Below are 15,362 nucleotides of genomic sequence, written 5' to 3' on the forward strand. Positions count from 1 at the left end.
AGCTCCAAGCCCCATCAAGAGATGCTTTCTCAGCAAAGCGGCTGCTGGCGTCCTGCCCCGTGGCCATCCAGCCTGAAGCAGGGCTCATCTCCTTGCCCTCTGGCCGCTCCGTGGGCGCAGCCCCCCGGGGGCCTCTCTCCGTGCCCCTGTGATCTGCTGGTTCCAGGCTCCGGGACCTCTCTTGGCCCCGCGGGGCTTCTCTTCCTTTCAGTACTTGTAGGTGAACCTGGAATCCTCTCTCTCTCGTGGCAGCGTCAAGGACGCAGCTTCCTTTCTCTGCGTCCTTGTTTAGATAAGACCGAGCAAGAGGGCGGAGACAAACGGAGCCGCGCCTCCCCAACGTGGTCCAATCGAAAGGGCCTCACGCCCACAGGAGTGGATTAGTTCAAGGGCATCTTCTCTTCTTTTTGGGACTCATAAGATAACTTCACACTGTCACACACGGGGAGAAAGAAGCAAGTTGCAGGTGACGGCATGTGACAGAGCTCAAAACCAAAAGCAGTTAATTAAACGATGCATTCCTCTTTACCGCATGCTGGCTAGAACTATTAGTGAAAAAAGAAGGAAATGGGGAAGCGGACTTGGTCCAGTGGTTAGGGCGTCCGCCTACCACATGGGAGGTTCAAACCCCGGGCCTCCTTGACCCGTGTGCAGCTGGCCCATGCGCAGTGCTGATGCGCGCAAGGAGTGCCCTGCCACGCAGGGGTGTCCCCATGTAGGGGAGCCCCATGCGCAAGGAGTGCGCCCCGTAAGGAGAGCCGCCCAGTGTGAGAGAAAGTGCAGCCTGCCCAGGAGTGGTGACGCACACACGGAGAGCTGACACAGCAAGATGACGCAACAAAAAGAAATGCAGATTCCTGTGCTGCCGACAACAACAGAAGCGGACAAAAGAACACGCAGCAAATGGACACAGAGAGCAGACAACTGGGGCTGGGGCTGGGGCGGGGGTGGGGGGAGAGAAATAAAAAAAAAATCTTAAAAAAAAAGAAGAAGAAGGAAATGGTAAATTCTGAATTCAGGATAACCGTCATCTCTGGACAGCTTAGCAGGCCGACAAGGATGGGGCTGTCTAGGGGCGCGCAAACCTCTTCTGTAAAGGGCTGGAGAGTCCGTTTTTTGTGGCTTTGCAGACGCCACCTGGTTTCTCTGGTAAATGCTACTCCCCTTGGTAGCGGGAAAGCAGAGGGACCCGCGTAAACGACTGGGCATGGCTGTGTGCTGGTAAAATTTGGTGTAAATCAACAGGCCAGCCAGATCCCCAGGCTGCAGTCGCTGGCCCCTGCTCTCGGTGACCCGCGAGGCCTCAGGCTGTTTCTGGCTCCCCAGTGGCCGGTCACTTTTCACGTTTCCTCACTTACTCCGTCCGCACGGGTTCTCGTGCAGCTCAGAAGCCCCTGACGCCTCCTCTCTCTGGCTCTTGCAGTGACGCTCTGCGAGGGAGCCGACAAGTTCAAGTGCCACAGCGGGGAGTGCATCACCCTGGACAGAGTGTGCGACAAGGCCAGGGACTGCCGGGACTGGTCGGACGAGCCGCTCAAGGAGTGCGGTGAGCCGGGCCGCGGGGCGCGCGGGCACGCGGGGGCCTCGGCCCCGGGCCACGGTGTTCCCGCACAGCCGCTGGTGTGGCTGGCACGGCCCAGCGCCGTGGGGTCGGCGGGTGTGACGTCTGTCCCAGGCGCAGCCTGGCACGTAGCGAGCTCCCCGTGAGCCGCAGCGGGGACCTGCCGTGAATGGTTCTGTTTTTTTTTAGGAGACTTCCTCTTAAAAAAAAAAAGTGAATTCTTTTCTTTGGTTTTAATTTTTAAATTAAGGTAATGAGGCAGTTTTAGTAAAGGTGCCCGGCCCTCTGTGTGCTTGACGCTGTAGCAGTAAGGATAGAATAAAGCAGGGGTTGGCAAATGTTTTCTGGAAAGGGCCTGAGGACAGATACGTTGGACTCGTGGGCCACGCAGTCTCTGCCACGGTAGCCCCAGTGCAGCCCCAGACGATCCATAAACGAAAATATGTGGCCGGACGCCAAGAAAACATTACTTCTGGACACTGAAAGCTGTTTATATCATTTTTCAGGTGTCGTGAAATATTCTTTTTCTTTTGAGGCTCCTATTTATTTCTTTTTATTTTTTTTTAAAGATTTATTTTTTATTTATTTCTCTCCCCTTCCCCTTCCCCCCAGCTGTCTGCTCTCTGTGTCCATGTGTGTGCTTTTGTGTCCGCTTGTCTTCTTATCAGCAGCACCGGGAATCTGTGTCTCTTTTTGTTGCATCTTGTTGTGTCAGCTCTCTGTGTGGGCGGCGCCATTCCTGGGCAGGCTGCACTTTCTTTTGCGCTGGGCGGCTCTCCTTGCGGGGCGCGCTCCTTGCGCGTGGGGCTCCCCTACGCGGGGGACACCCCTGCATGGCACGGCACTCCTTGCGCGCATCAGCACTGCGCGTGGGCCAGCTGCACACGGGTCAGGAGTCCCAGGGTTTGAACTGGGGACCTCCCGTGTGGTAGACAGATGCTCTATCCATTGAGCCCCAAATCCACTTCCCTTCTATTTCTTTCTGATTATTTAAAAAGGCAAAGACTATTCTTAACTCACGGGCTCTACACAAATGGGCAGTGGGCTGGATCTGGCCAGTCACCGAATCTGGCCCTGCCTTGGTTTCCCCGCTGTAAAACGGGAAACATTTGTTCGGCTCCCTTTGGGATTGTTGGATGAAACGACATACGGGGGAAGTGGACTTGGCCCAGTGGTTAGGGCGTCCGCCTACCACATGGGAGGTCCAGGGTTCAAACCCCAGGCCTCCTTGACCCGTGTGGAGCTGGCCCACGCGCAGTGCTGATGCGCGCAAGGAGTGCCCTGCCACGCAGGGGTGCCCCCCACATAGGGGAGCCCCATGAGCTGCCCTGCGCGAAAGAAAGTGCAGCCTGCCCAGGAGTGGTACCGCACACATGGAGAGCTGACGCAACAAGATGACGCAACAAAAAGAGACACAGATTCTCGTGTTGCTGACAACAACAGAAGCAGACAAAGAAGAACACACAGCAAATAGACACAGAGAGCAGACAACTGGGGCAGGGGGAAGGGGAGAGAAATAAAATTTAAAAAAAAGAAATGACATACAGACTCTAGGAAGCAGTGTGACCGTTTAAGTCCTCTCGGGACCAAGTCGTTGTGGGTGCGATAAAGGTGGCAGAATAACCAGGAGCGGGCGGGGCTGGGATGGCAGGAGGCCTGGGCGTAACCGGTCTGTGCCGTCCCCCGCCTGCCCCAGGGACCAACGAGTGTCTCGACGGCAAGGGCGGCTGCTCCCACATCTGCAACGACCTCAAGATCGGCTACGAGTGCCTCTGCCCGGAGGGCTTCCGGCTCGTGGAGCAGCGGCGATGCGAAGGTGAGCCCCCAGCAGGGCCGGCCTCCCGCCCCCCTGCGCCCCGTTTCCTCCTCCGGGCAGCGGGGGTGAGCACAGCCCACGCCGAGCCCCCCGCGAGCTCTGCGGCAGGCCCTGCCTCTGGAGTCAGTGATCACGGGGTCTGCTCTCCCGGCACAGCTGCTCCCTTCGGGCCGCGTCCCCGGGGTCACGGCAGGCGACGGCCCTCAGCCCTTCCTGGGTGGTGTCTCTGACCCTGCCCCGAAGACCGCTCCCGGGGGAGATGGGCCTCCCCCTCCTGCTGTCGGGGCGTCAGGCGCCTGGGCCCGCGTCGGAGGCGCCTGGAGCCTGTCGCTCCGAGATGCCCACGGTGGCCCTCTCCGCGTCCCCCCCTCGCAGATATCGACGAGTGCCAGGACCCCGACACCTGCAGCCAGATCTGCGTCAACCTTGAGGGGGGCTACAAGTGCGAGTGCCACGAGGGCTTCCAGATGGACCCCCACACCAAGGCCTGCAAGGCCGTCGGTGAGTGCCGGGGCGGGGGCTGGGGGTGGCCTTGGCCGCCCGAGAGCAAACGCGTCCGGGCGTTTCCTCACCCGAACTCTGCCACCGGGGCCAAAGGGAGCGGAGCGGGGGGACCTGGCGGGCAGACGTTTGATCCCGAGGCCAGCTGGCAGGTGGACGAGCCAGCTGCGCACACCCGCCGCCCCGGGTCTGCCCGTGAGGCTGGCCACACGTGGCACCGCCACGGCGAGCAGCGGGCGGCGCCCGGCCCTCCCGGCAGGGCCCAAACCCCGTTTGTTCTTGGACAGTTTCAGGAAAAGCTTCAGGGGGACAGATAACTCATTGTCCCAATAGCCCGCACCCCCCAACTGTACTTTTTGCTTTAGATTTATTTTATTAATCTTTCCCCACTCCCTTGTTTGCACTTGCTGTGTTTCTTTATCTTGCTTGTTTCTTTAGGAGGCATCGGGAGCTGAACCCGGGACCTCCAATGTAGGAGGGTGGCGCCTAATCGCTTGAGCCGCCTCCGTTCCTGCTTTGTTGTGTCCCTCATTGTGTTTTTCTTGGGTCTCGGGCCTTCTTGTTGCGTCAGCTCGCCGCGCTTGCCCGTCCCACCAGCTCGCTGTCTCCTCCAGGAGGCACCGGGAACCAAACCGGGGGCCTCCCATGCGACAGGCAGGAGCCCAATCGCTTGAGCCACATCCACTTCCCCCAACCGTTCTTAGTAACCGAAGACATGTTATACCCAGAGAAGCAAGTCTTACTTAAAAAAGAGACCAAGACATAATAGCAGATTACGAAACACAGCAGTAGAAATCGTTCCTGCGTGTTTTCTAAGAGCTGCCGTCACGTAGTACCACAAACTGGGCATCTCGAAACAGCAGAAATGTATCATTTCCCAGGTCGGGAGACCAGAAATTCAAAATCAAGGTACAGAGCCATGCTCCCTCCCAAACCTGTAGGGGAGGAGCCTTCCTGGCCTCTCCCGGCTTCTTTGTCCAGCTGTGGGGTCTTCGGCTCGTGCACGCAGCCCCTCACTCGTGCCTCTGTCCTCCTCTTCTCCCTGTAAGGACCCTGGTGGCACTGGAACGGGCCCCCACGGTGTGGCCTCGTCTTTGTTGAACAAATTCCCTTTCAGTCCAGAAGCTCCCCTTCTGTCCATGGGCATTAGCCGTAGCCCTGGCCTCGTAAGGTCATGAGGATTCAGTGAGGGAAATGTTCTATGAAGAGCACGAAGCAGGGCTCCCAGCCCTTGGGAGCGGCTCTGTGGACACAAGCTGTGACCATGGCTTTTTCTAAGATTTATTTTTCATTTATTTTGCCTCCTGCCCTCCGCCGTTGTCTGCTCTCTGTGTCCATTTGCTGTGTGTTCTTTGTCTGCTTCTGTTGTCGTCAGCAGCACCAGGAATCTGTGTCTCTTTTCGTTGCATCATCTCGTTGTGTCAGCTCTCCGTGTGGGCGGCGCCATTCCTGGGCAGGCTGCACTTTCTTTCGCGCTGGGCGGCTCTCCTTGTGGGGTGCACTCCTTGCACGAGGGGCTCCCCTACGCGGGGGACACCCCTGCGTGGCAGGGCACTCCTTGCGCGCATCAGCACTGCGCATGGCCAGCTGCACACAGGTCAAGGAGGCCCTGGGTTTGAACCCTGGACCTCCCATGTGGTAGGCGGACGCCCTATCCACTGGGCCACGTCCGCTGCCCCCGTGACCGCGCCTTCATCTTTACGTTCTAAAACATGAAACGCCCAGAGCCGCGGAGGGATTTCCACCCACCGCCCCCCAACGGCCCTTCCCACTCCCCAGGCACCGTGGCCTACCTCTTCTTCACCAACCACCACGAGGTGCGCAAGATGACGCTGGACCGGCGCGAGTACACCAGCCTGCTCCCCAATCTGAAGCACGTCGGGGCGCTGGCCGCCGAGGTGGCCGGCAACAGGATCTACTGGTCCGACCAGGCACAGAAAAAGATCTACAGGTGAGCCGCGGCCCCGCGCCCGGCGCCCAGGGGGAACACCCGGGCGGCCCCGGCCCTGACGCCCCCCTCGCCCCGCAGCGCCCGGCTCGACCACGCCCACGGCCCCTCGGCCTACGACACCGTCATCGGCGGGGGCCTGCAGGCGCCCAACGGGCTGGCCGTCGACTGGGTCCACGGCCACATCTATTGGACTGACTCTGCCCTGGGCAGCGTCTCGGTGGCCGACACCGCGGGTCTGCGGAGGAAGACGCTCTCCAGGGAGCAGGGCGCCAAGCCCCGGGCCATCGTGGTGGACCCTGTCCACGGGTACGTATACGCGCGGGGCGGGGGGATCGCGCAGCCGGGGACCAGGGCCCTGGCCTCACGGGGCTTTCCCACACCCCCCGGGTGGCCACGAGGGGCGGGCCCTCCCCGTGGCCGTCGTTCACCCCGAGTGGGAAGTGGAACCCCGAGAAGCCCGAGGAGTAGAAGGGAAAAGTAGGAATTAAAAACCCAAACGGCCGGGACGGCGGGGGCTCCCCGCGTGTGGCCAGGTGGTCCTGGAAAGGAGGGCGGTGGGGTGGCCCCCGGCCGGGCGTGGGCAGGAGCCGGCCATGACTCAGCAGCCGCTGCAACCACGTCCCCGCCCCGTGGACTCTGCACACGTCAGGCCACAGCCGCCACCCTGGCACCCCAACCGGGGGAATTTCCTAATTTCGGGAACAGCCGTTTCACACGCCCTGGCTGGGCAGCTGCCTGGCTGTCAGAAAGGGGGCGTTTGGTCTAGAGGGGACGTCAGGGGAAAAGGTTCTAGAAGGCACACTTGGCCGTCTTTGTCTGGTGGTCAAGAGGGAAGGGGCCGTCACCCGGAGGGCAGCAGGCCCTGGCCCCCGGGGAACAAGGCGCACGCCCGCTGGCGCTTCAGATCACGTGGTGGAGGCCGGCGGCTACTGCGGGGAGAGATTTCCAACCTGCTTGGCTCTGATGCGGCTGTGTGCATGGGAGGGCGCTGTCTGCTTCTTGTGTCTTTAAGATTTCTTTTTATTTATTTCTCCCCTCCCCACCCCCAGTTTCTGCTCTCTGTGTCCATTTGCTGTGTGTTCTGTGTCCCCTTGTATTCTTGTCAGCGGCACAGGACTCTGTGTCTCTTTTTGTTGCGTCATCTTGCTGTGTCAGCTCTCTGTGTGTGCAGCCCCACTCCTGGGCAGGCTGCACTTTTTTGTGCTGGGCGGCTGTCCTTATTGGGTGAAATCCTTGCACGTGGGGCCCCCATATGCGGGGGACACCCCTGCATGGCACCCCTTGCGCACATCAGCACTGCACATGGGCCAGTTCACCACATGGATTGGGAGACCTTGGGTTTGAACCCTGGACCTCCCATGTGGTGGGCGGACGCTCTATTCGTTGAGCCAGATCCGCTTCCCTCTTTGCCTCTTGAAGGCTCTAGAACCCCTCCGGGGTCCCTTCCCGGTGACCATTTCTGGTCGGAGTCCTCCTGGCTGCTTCGGGCAGAAGCTGACCTTTGACCTTTGGCCCTGGCCTGTGGCCTCCCCCCAGTGTGCGTTTTCACGTCTGCTCCTCTCTCTTCTCCCGCCAGCTTTATGTACTGGACGGACTGGGGCACCCCAGCCAAGATCAAGAAGGGGGGCCTGAACGGCGTGGACATTTACTCGCTGGTGACGGAGGACATCCAGTGGCCCAACGGCATCACGCTGGGTATGACCGGGGTCGGGGTGCTGGGGGGCCCATATCGGCTCCCAACAGGGCCCCAAAAAAAGCACCTCCCGGCTGGGAAAACATCACCACGGCGGGGTGGGACAGTGGGCAAGAGGCCGCGGCGTTGGCTTGGGCTCCGCACGCCAGGGGTGTGTGTTCCAGGTTGCTCCCCTAGGCTCAGCTTCTATCGTGGGGGTGGGGGTGGGCAAAGGCCAGGAACCTCAGGGGCTCCCTCCCGAGGCGTGCGGGGTGGCCGAGTCCCAAGGCCCCCTGGCCTCGCCGGCTGACCCCCTTTTTCCGCCTCTGGGTTCCAGATCTTTCTAGCAGCCGCCTCTACTGGGTCGACTCCAAGCTGCACTCCATCTCCAGCATCGACGTCAACGGGGGGAACCGGAAGACGATTCTGGAGGATGAGAAGAGGCTGGCCCACCCGTTCTCCCTGGCCATCTTCGAGGTGAGCATGCATCTGGATGAACGGGTAGCCGCCATCCGCCCAGGGCTCCTTCACGTGCGGCCGAGTTCACGGGGCTGACCCTGCCTTGGAGAACGTGCCTCGACGTGGGGTCTTAGACCTGGCACGGCCTCCGTGTTCTCCCCATCAGATGTCTGGAAGTCCCTGGGGTCTCACCCAGAGGACATATGGCGCTTTCTGGAGACTTTGGCTCTCACAGCCGGGAGGGGATGTGCTAGAAACATCTAGAGGTGGGGGCCAGGAAAGCAGCTCGACACCCCCGGGGACGGGGCGGCGCCCTGGAGAAGCAGCCGGCCCCAGATGGTGCCATCGGGGTAATCCCTGTTCCACACAGTGCCCCTGCTGGAACCCCCGAGGCTGGGACGTCGCGCTCTGTGCCCTGCCCCACTGGTGACTTTTTTAAAAAAAACTTTTTCTTCTGAAATGATTTCCGACCTATAAAAATAGAATACAAAAGCGATACCGAAAACTCCCAACCTACCCCTGCCCAGGCCCAACCTCTTTTATCCCTTTGCCACTTGTGCCCTATCAGCCTATCTTTCCGTCTACCCGTCCGCCTGTCATTCGTTCATTCATTCATTTTGAGGTACCAGGGCCGGGGATTGAACCTGGGACCTCGTACGTGGGAAGCCGGTGCTCAGGCGCTGCGCTCTACCGCCTGCCTGTCTTAGGGTGTGGCCTCCCGCCCCTTGGCCACAGAACGGCGCCACGCACGCTTCCTCGGAAACAGGCGTTCACTCACCCGCCACGGCGTGCGCAGGCCGCAGGTTCCGCTCTCACCTTTCCCCTTCCCGCCCGTCTAGGATAAAATCTTCTGGACGGATATCATCAACGAAGCCATCTTCAGCGCCAACCGCCTCACCGGCTCGGACGTCCATTTGGTGGCCGAGAATCTGGTGTCCCCGGAGGACCTGGTCCTGTTCCACGACCTCACGCAGCCGAGAGGTATACCGCTGGGGCGGCTGCGCCCCCCCCTACCCGCCCCGGCCTCCCTGGAATCTTCCAGCCCGTCTGACCCGTGTCTTGTTCTGCCTCAGGGGTGAACTGGTGTGAGCGGAGCCACCTGCACAACGGCGGTTGCCAGTACCTGTGTCTCCCGGCCCCGCAGATCGGCGCCCACTCTCCCAAGTTCACCTGCGCCTGCCCTGACGGCCTGCTGCTGGCCAGGGACATGCAGAGCTGCCTCACAGGTGAGGGGCGCCCGGCGCCGGGGCAGCCGGGACCCGGCGTTCCTGACGTGCTGGGCCTGCCGGTGTAGAGCACCCAATTCAGCGGCACGGGTGAACTCAGGGCCACCCGTGGCTCTTTCTGCTCAATGCTACCTCCCGCCAGCCCCTGGGAGCCCCTGGCCTGCTTTTGGTCTCTGTGAACTTGCTTATTCTCGTCACCTCCTAGTAAGTGGAGCGTCCTAGTGTTTGTCCTTTAGCGTTTGGCTTCCGTCTCTCGGCGTTATGTCAAGGCTCGTCCACAGGGGACGTGGGCCGGAATCTCATTCCTTTTTTATGGCTGGGTAATACTCCCTTGCGTGAGTGGGTCCCTGTGTTGTCTGTTCACCTGTTGACGGGCGCTTTGTGGCCCTTTGGTTTTACACGTCAGGAGAGGCAGCGGCTCCTTTTCCAATTCTTATTCTCTTGAGAACGTCCTGATTCGGGGATCGTGTGTCTGTGACACCTTTAACATTTATGATTCCTTTTTTTTTTTTAAAGATTTATTTTTTATTTATTTTTTATTTCTCTCCCCTCTCCTCCCTCCCCCCCCACCATTGTCTGCTTTCTCTGTCCATTCGCTGTGTGTTCTTTTGTGACCGCTTGTATTCTCGTCAGTGGCATGGGAATCTGTGTCTCTTTCTGTTGAGTCATCTTGCTGTGTCAGCTCTCCATGTGTGCGGCACCATTCCTGGGCAGGCTGTGCTTTTGTCACGCTGGGTGGTTCTCCTTACGGGGTGCACTCCTTGCGCGTGGGGCTCCCCTATGTGGGGGACACTCCTGCGTGGCAGGGCACTCCTTGCGCGCATCAGTACTGCATGTGGTCCAGCTCACCACATGGGTCAGGAGGCCCGGGGTTTGAACCCTGGACCTCCCATGTGGTAGGCGGACGCTCCATCAGTTGAGCCATGTCCACTTCCCTGAATCCCCCTTTTAACAACAACAGAAAGCAACAGTTAAGATCCTAACGACGTGGGCGTCGTTAGGATTTCGTTCTCCCTGTGTTCGTTTTCTGCGGTCTCGTGGCTGATGGCCCTCGTTGCTCCGCGTCCTCGGAGCGCAGGTGGCACTCAGGAAACGGTTACTCTTTCAGAGGCTGAATTGGACACAACTACCAAGGGAACCTCCCTGGCGCCGTCCCCAGATGGGCGGACGGTCAGCTCTCCAGCTGCAGCGCCAAAACCCACATCCAGCCACCTTGCCCCTGGCACCTCCGGGCAGCCCGTCACCACCCCCGAGCTCACCACGTCTCAGGCGGCTATGGTGTCCCACCAAGGTAAGTGCCGGGAGCGTCTTGGGAAGGAGCTGGGGCCACGCCTGCTCCTGGGTCCCTTGCTCTTTGCCTCTTGAGCTGCGCTAAAGCCTCCCTTTCCCCACCTATAAAACGGGGCTGACCACATCCCCGCCACCACACCCCGCGGTCAGAGCTCAGCTGCCAGGCGCTGGGACCTGGGGCTCCGAAATGTCACTGAGCCCCATTTCAGGTGTCTGCCCAAGTGGGCGGGCCCGTGAAAGACCCAGCGAGCCAGTGACTTGTTAACGCCTCGTTAATTTTAAATAAAATCCTCCAACTGTGGCCCGGCCACCTGCTGCTTTTTAGGAGGCCCCGGGGATTGAACCCTGGACCTTGTACATGTGAAGCAGGTGCTTGGCCACTGGGCTCTCTGCCTGCTCCGCCGGCCACCTGTTTTCAAAAATAAAGTTTTATGAGCACCAAGGTTCTAGTGAGGCTGGGTGGTGCCTGGGTAAGGTCAGGTGCTGTCTGTCTTTGAAATTCTGACCTCTTGTTCACCATGGTCCTTTTGCGTTTTTATTTTTTTTTTTACTTTTTAAAATTTTATTTTTAAAGATTTTTTCTTTCTTTCTCCTCCCTTCCCCATTGTCTGCTCTCCATGTCCTTTCACTGTGTGTTCTTCTGTGTCCACTTGCATTCTTGGTGGCACCAGGAATCTGTGTCTCTCTTTGTTGCGTCTTCTTGCTGTGTCAGCTCTCCGTGTGTGCGGGGCCATTCCTGGGCAGACTGTACTTTCTTTCACGCTGGGCGGCTGTCCTTACGGGGCACACTCCTTGCGCGTGGGGCTCCCCTACGCGGGGGACACCCCTGCGTGGCAGGGCACTCCTTGCGCGCATCAGCACTGCACATGGGCCAGCTCCACACGGGTCAAGGGGGCCCGGGGTTTGAACCGCGGACCTCCCATGTGGTAGGCGGATGCTCTACCAGTTGAGCCCCGTCCACGTCCCAGTTTTGATTTTCTGCAGCCCTGTCCTGAGGCTTCCCTTGAGGGCCGAGTCTAGGGGTGCGCCCTTAGTTTGTGCCTCGCCCTCCTCACCCGGCCCCGCCCAGCGGTCCCCCCTGCCGCATCCCGAGGGTCCCGGCCACAGCGGCCGCGGTTCACCTCTTTGCCCACCAGGGGGCGCCCGGCGCTCTTTGAGCGGCCCCGCGGCTGCGGGCTTTTCCAGCCAGCGTGAAAACGGCCCGTCAGCAAGTTCCAGGCTGCGTTTTTCAGGGTAGCTGAAGCCTTTGTTTGACGATTAGTGAGATCAAAGAGGAACTGGTGTGGCGGAGGGAGGCCATCTGGAGAAAACCACCTCACCAGCGCGCCCCTCTGGGGCTCAAATTGGGCACAAGGGTCCTTTAAAGGGAAAAAAATTCCCAAGGAATGGAAGTGCCCTAAATCGGTGTTATCCCAAGGCTGCTTTTTTTTTTTTTTTAAGATTTATAGTTTATTTATTTCAACCACCCTCCACCCCGCCCCCTGTTGTCTGCTCTCTGTGTCCACTCGCTGTGTGTTCTTCTGTGTCCACTTCTGTTGTTGTCAGCGGCACAGGAATCTGTGTTTCTTTTGGTTGCGTCATCTTGCTCTGTCAGCTTTCTGTGTGCGGCGCCATTCCTGGGCAGGCTGCACTTTCTTTCACCCTGGGCGGCTCTCCTTACGGGGCGCACTCCTTGCACGTGGGGCTTCCCTACATGGGGGACACCCCTGCGTGGCAGGGCACTCCTTGCGCGCATCAGCACTGCGCATGGGCCAGCTGCACACGGGTCAAGGAGGCCCGGGGTTTGAACCGGGGACCTCCCATGTGGTAGGCGGACGCCCTATCTGTTGAGCCAAGTCCGCTTCCCCCCAAGACTTCTTAAATGGGGTGTAAACTACTCCCGTGCCGCCCTCTGTCGCCCCCGGAGCCCAGAGAGGCACCCGAGATGGCTCTGAGCGGGACGGAGGATGGTGCTCCCAGCTGTGGGCCCGTGGGCCCGGTGACCCAGGCCCCCCGGCCTTGGCGCAGCCCGAGCTGGCCCGGAGGTGGCTGAGCGTTACCCTTTTCTTGATCTGGAATATTCTTGTTTCAATAAAACGCAAAGCCGGGTCGCAGAGGGCCCCGGGCGGCTCTGGTCCCAGAACCTTCCTCGGCTCCGCAGCAGGCGCGTCTGTCTTTGCCCCTGGGGCCGTCCGCGGCCTGCCTGTGGGTGGTGGCTCCCCACACCTGCTCGCGGCCCCTCCCCGGTGCTGAGCCCCCTGCCCCCCGTTCTCCTGCAGCCCTGGGCGACGCCGCCAGCAGAGCCGACGGGGAGCAGCCCAGGAGCGCGGGGACCTTGGCCATCGTGCTGCCACTTGGTGAGTGCGGAGGCAGCCCCGGCGCCCCCACGCCCCGGCCCCGGCCCCGCAGGACGTCCGCCCTGCACAGGGCACTGGACCGCGTGCCCCCCCCCCCATTTCTGCCTTTGCTCGCTTAGTGATGTCACTGAGTGCCTACTGTATACCCAGCCCACTGCTGGGCACGGGGGACCGGCCGTAAGAGCCGAACCCATGCTGCCTCCTCGGAGCTGGCGATGAAGGAAAGCAGCGGGGTGGCGGGTGGGGGGCGGGAGAGCAGGCGGGTTGCTCTGGGGACGCGCCGGGGACCTCGTGGCATAAGGTGGCACTTCTTGGCCGAGGTTGCCTTCGCAGGCAGCCCCCCTCGCCCCCTGGGTGACCCCAGCCCCGGCCCGCTCCGTCCACGCGCCCCCGCGGGAGGAGATGCCATCCTGCCCAGCGCAGAACGAGCCCCTTTCTGAAAAAGCGGCGGCGGGCGGCGGGGCGGGGGTCGGGGCCGGCCGTGGCCTCCGCCGTGGTGGCCCGTGGCCCCCGAGGTGACGCCCGCCGCCCTGCAGCGCTGCTGGGCCTGCTGTGCTGCGGCGCCGGCCTGCTCTGGAGGCACTGGCGGCTGCGGAGCGTCAACACCATCAACTTTGACAACCCCGTCTACCAGAAGACCACGGAGGACGAGGTGCACATCTGCCGCGGCCAGGACGGCTACAGCTACCCCGCGGTGAGGACGGGCGACGGGCGGGGGCCAGGGCGGCTGCAGCCACCCCGCGGCGAGGGCGACAGGGGCGGGGGCCAGGGCGGCTGCAGCCACCCCGCGGTGAGGGCGACAGGGGCGGGGGCCAGGACGGCTGCAGCCACCCCGCGGCGAGGGCGACAGGGGCGGGGGCCAGGGCGGCTGCAGCCACCCCGCGGCGAGGGCGACAGGGGCGGGGGCCAGGGCGGCTACAGCCACCCCGCGGCAAGGGCGGGCACGGGGCAGGCAGGCGGCAGGGGCCTGGGGGCCAGAGGGCACTGGGAGGCGGGGGACGCGGCCCGGGCAAAGGCCCTGGGGCAGGTCACAAGCGGCCGGCATGGCTGCACTTGAGGGGACGAGGGGAGGCCCTTGGCCTTCTGCCGAGGGGGCACTGCAGAGGGGGTGCCCCCCCGGGTGCTCGCCGGCGCCCTCCGGCTGCAGGGGGAGCAGGTGGGCGCGGGGCCGGTGGGCGGGAGGCTGACGTGTCGGGCGCGCCCCGCTTTCTGGACAGAGACAGATGGTCAGCCTGGAGGACGACATGGTGTGAGCCGCCGCCTCGCGTCCCGTGGCCACGGCGGGAAGACGCCTCCCTCCCCGGCGCCCACCCCGGCCCTCCGCGGCCCCCCTGCCCAGCGCGAAGAGAGGAAGAGGGAAGGAAAGAAGAGCCGGCCCGCAGGCTGGACCGCAGCCGCTGCCCGCCCGGAGCTTTGTGTCATATATTTATTCGCCTGGGAGGCAGGACAGGCGGTCACCTGCGCGCGCCCCTGCGGGGGTGTTGTCTTCAGGAACGCAGCAGCCAACAGCCGGCCGGGCCGGGGCGGCGCTGGGGACTTCGGGACAGCTGTCTGGGGCGGGCGGGGTCTGCCTCTGACCCTCCACCTCGTGCGAAGGGACCAGCAGGCGCACGGACGGGGGACACGGACGGAGGCGCAGCGAGTGGCTGTGACCACCCGCGGCCGCCGCGCCCCCAGCCCCTGACTCGGGACCGAGCGCCTTCACCTGCGCCCGCGGGTCTGGGAGCCCGTCGCCCCCACATCGGGGCGGCCCTGGGGTCCGCTGTGGTGCCGTGTCCCCTCCCGAAGCCGGGAAGGGGTGGCAGCAGCCGCGACCCCGGGGGAGCCCGGGGCACGGTCGCCCTGGGCGGCTGAAGTCCCTGGACGCGCGCCTCGCTCCCCGGCTCTGTCCCGTTGTGCGTTCTCCGCTCGGGGCTGTGCGTTCTGAGTCGGGGTGGCCTTACATCCGTGGCACTCGCCCTCTGTGTCCCGGCTGCCGTGGCGTCTCAGGGCCTCAGGCGGTGGCGGGGCATGGCCCAGGCCCCCCCGGGGAGATGTCGCACGAGGGGTCCCCACTGCCTCCAGCACGTGGCCTTGGCGTGCAGGATGCTCTGGCCAGCGGCCCCGACGTGCCTGTGGTGTCGATGACCGGAGAGGGCGGCGGCCGCCTCGGGCTCCCGCTGAGCACGCCGGAGGGGACAGCACGTCACTGCACCGGCGGGAGCCGCTGCCCCCGACCCCGGGGCCCACGGGGGGGCCTGTCCCCCTCGGGCGCGCAGGCGGGGGCTGGGCCTCGCCACCTTTGCACTGTGGACACTTCTGTATAAAGGAAGCCCTATTTATTTTTGCAAATCTGGTGGCTGCGTTTGTTTCAGTCGCCGGCGGGGTCCTGCGCGGGGGTGCGGTCACCTTGGGTCCGTCACCTGCCCGGAGACGCGCGTCCACGCCGTGGGCACAGGTGGCCGCGGGGGACGGTCTCTTTAAGCCGCTGCAAAGGGGGTTTCCAGCTGCGCGCCGGAGCCGGGAGCTGGGAGGTTACTGAACGTGCCCCTGGGGCCGCCTGGCGCCCCC

The 15,362-nt window shown here is 62.4% G+C and overlaps 1 protein-coding gene across 3 annotated transcripts in view; it reads left to right on the forward strand.

Moving 5' to 3' along the window:
• LDLR (low density lipoprotein receptor) overlaps positions 1 to 15,143 on the forward strand; it is a 32,429-nt gene extending 17,286 nt beyond the window's left edge. For all 3 annotated transcript variants that reach the window (XM_058290513.2, XM_071212744.1, XM_071212743.1), the window contains 13 exons: positions 1,424 to 1,546; positions 3,258 to 3,377; positions 3,753 to 3,878; positions 5,658 to 5,829; positions 5,908 to 6,135; positions 7,406 to 7,524; positions 7,839 to 7,978; positions 8,800 to 8,941; positions 9,034 to 9,186; positions 10,295 to 10,477; positions 12,735 to 12,812; positions 13,349 to 13,506; positions 14,030 to 15,143. In XM_058290513.2, coding sequence (XP_058146496.1) covers positions 1,424 to 1,546; positions 3,258 to 3,377; positions 3,753 to 3,878; positions 5,658 to 5,829; positions 5,908 to 6,135; positions 7,406 to 7,524; positions 7,839 to 7,978; positions 8,800 to 8,941; positions 9,034 to 9,186; positions 10,295 to 10,477; positions 12,735 to 12,812; positions 13,349 to 13,506; positions 14,030 to 14,065 — 1,778 coding nt within the window. In that variant the 3' untranslated portion in view covers positions 14,066 to 15,143. The remainder of the gene's footprint in view (positions 1 to 1,423; positions 1,547 to 3,257; positions 3,378 to 3,752; positions 3,879 to 5,657; positions 5,830 to 5,907; positions 6,136 to 7,405; positions 7,525 to 7,838; positions 7,979 to 8,799; positions 8,942 to 9,033; positions 9,187 to 10,294; positions 10,478 to 12,734; positions 12,813 to 13,348; positions 13,507 to 14,029) is intronic.
• Positions 15,144 to 15,362: the final 219 nt, after the last annotated feature.

This window comes from Dasypus novemcinctus, chromosome 30 (genome assembly GCF_030445035.2).
Source record: "Dasypus novemcinctus isolate mDasNov1 chromosome 30, mDasNov1.1.hap2, whole genome shotgun sequence".
NCBI lineage: Eukaryota > Metazoa > Chordata > Mammalia > Cingulata > Dasypodidae > Dasypus > Dasypus novemcinctus.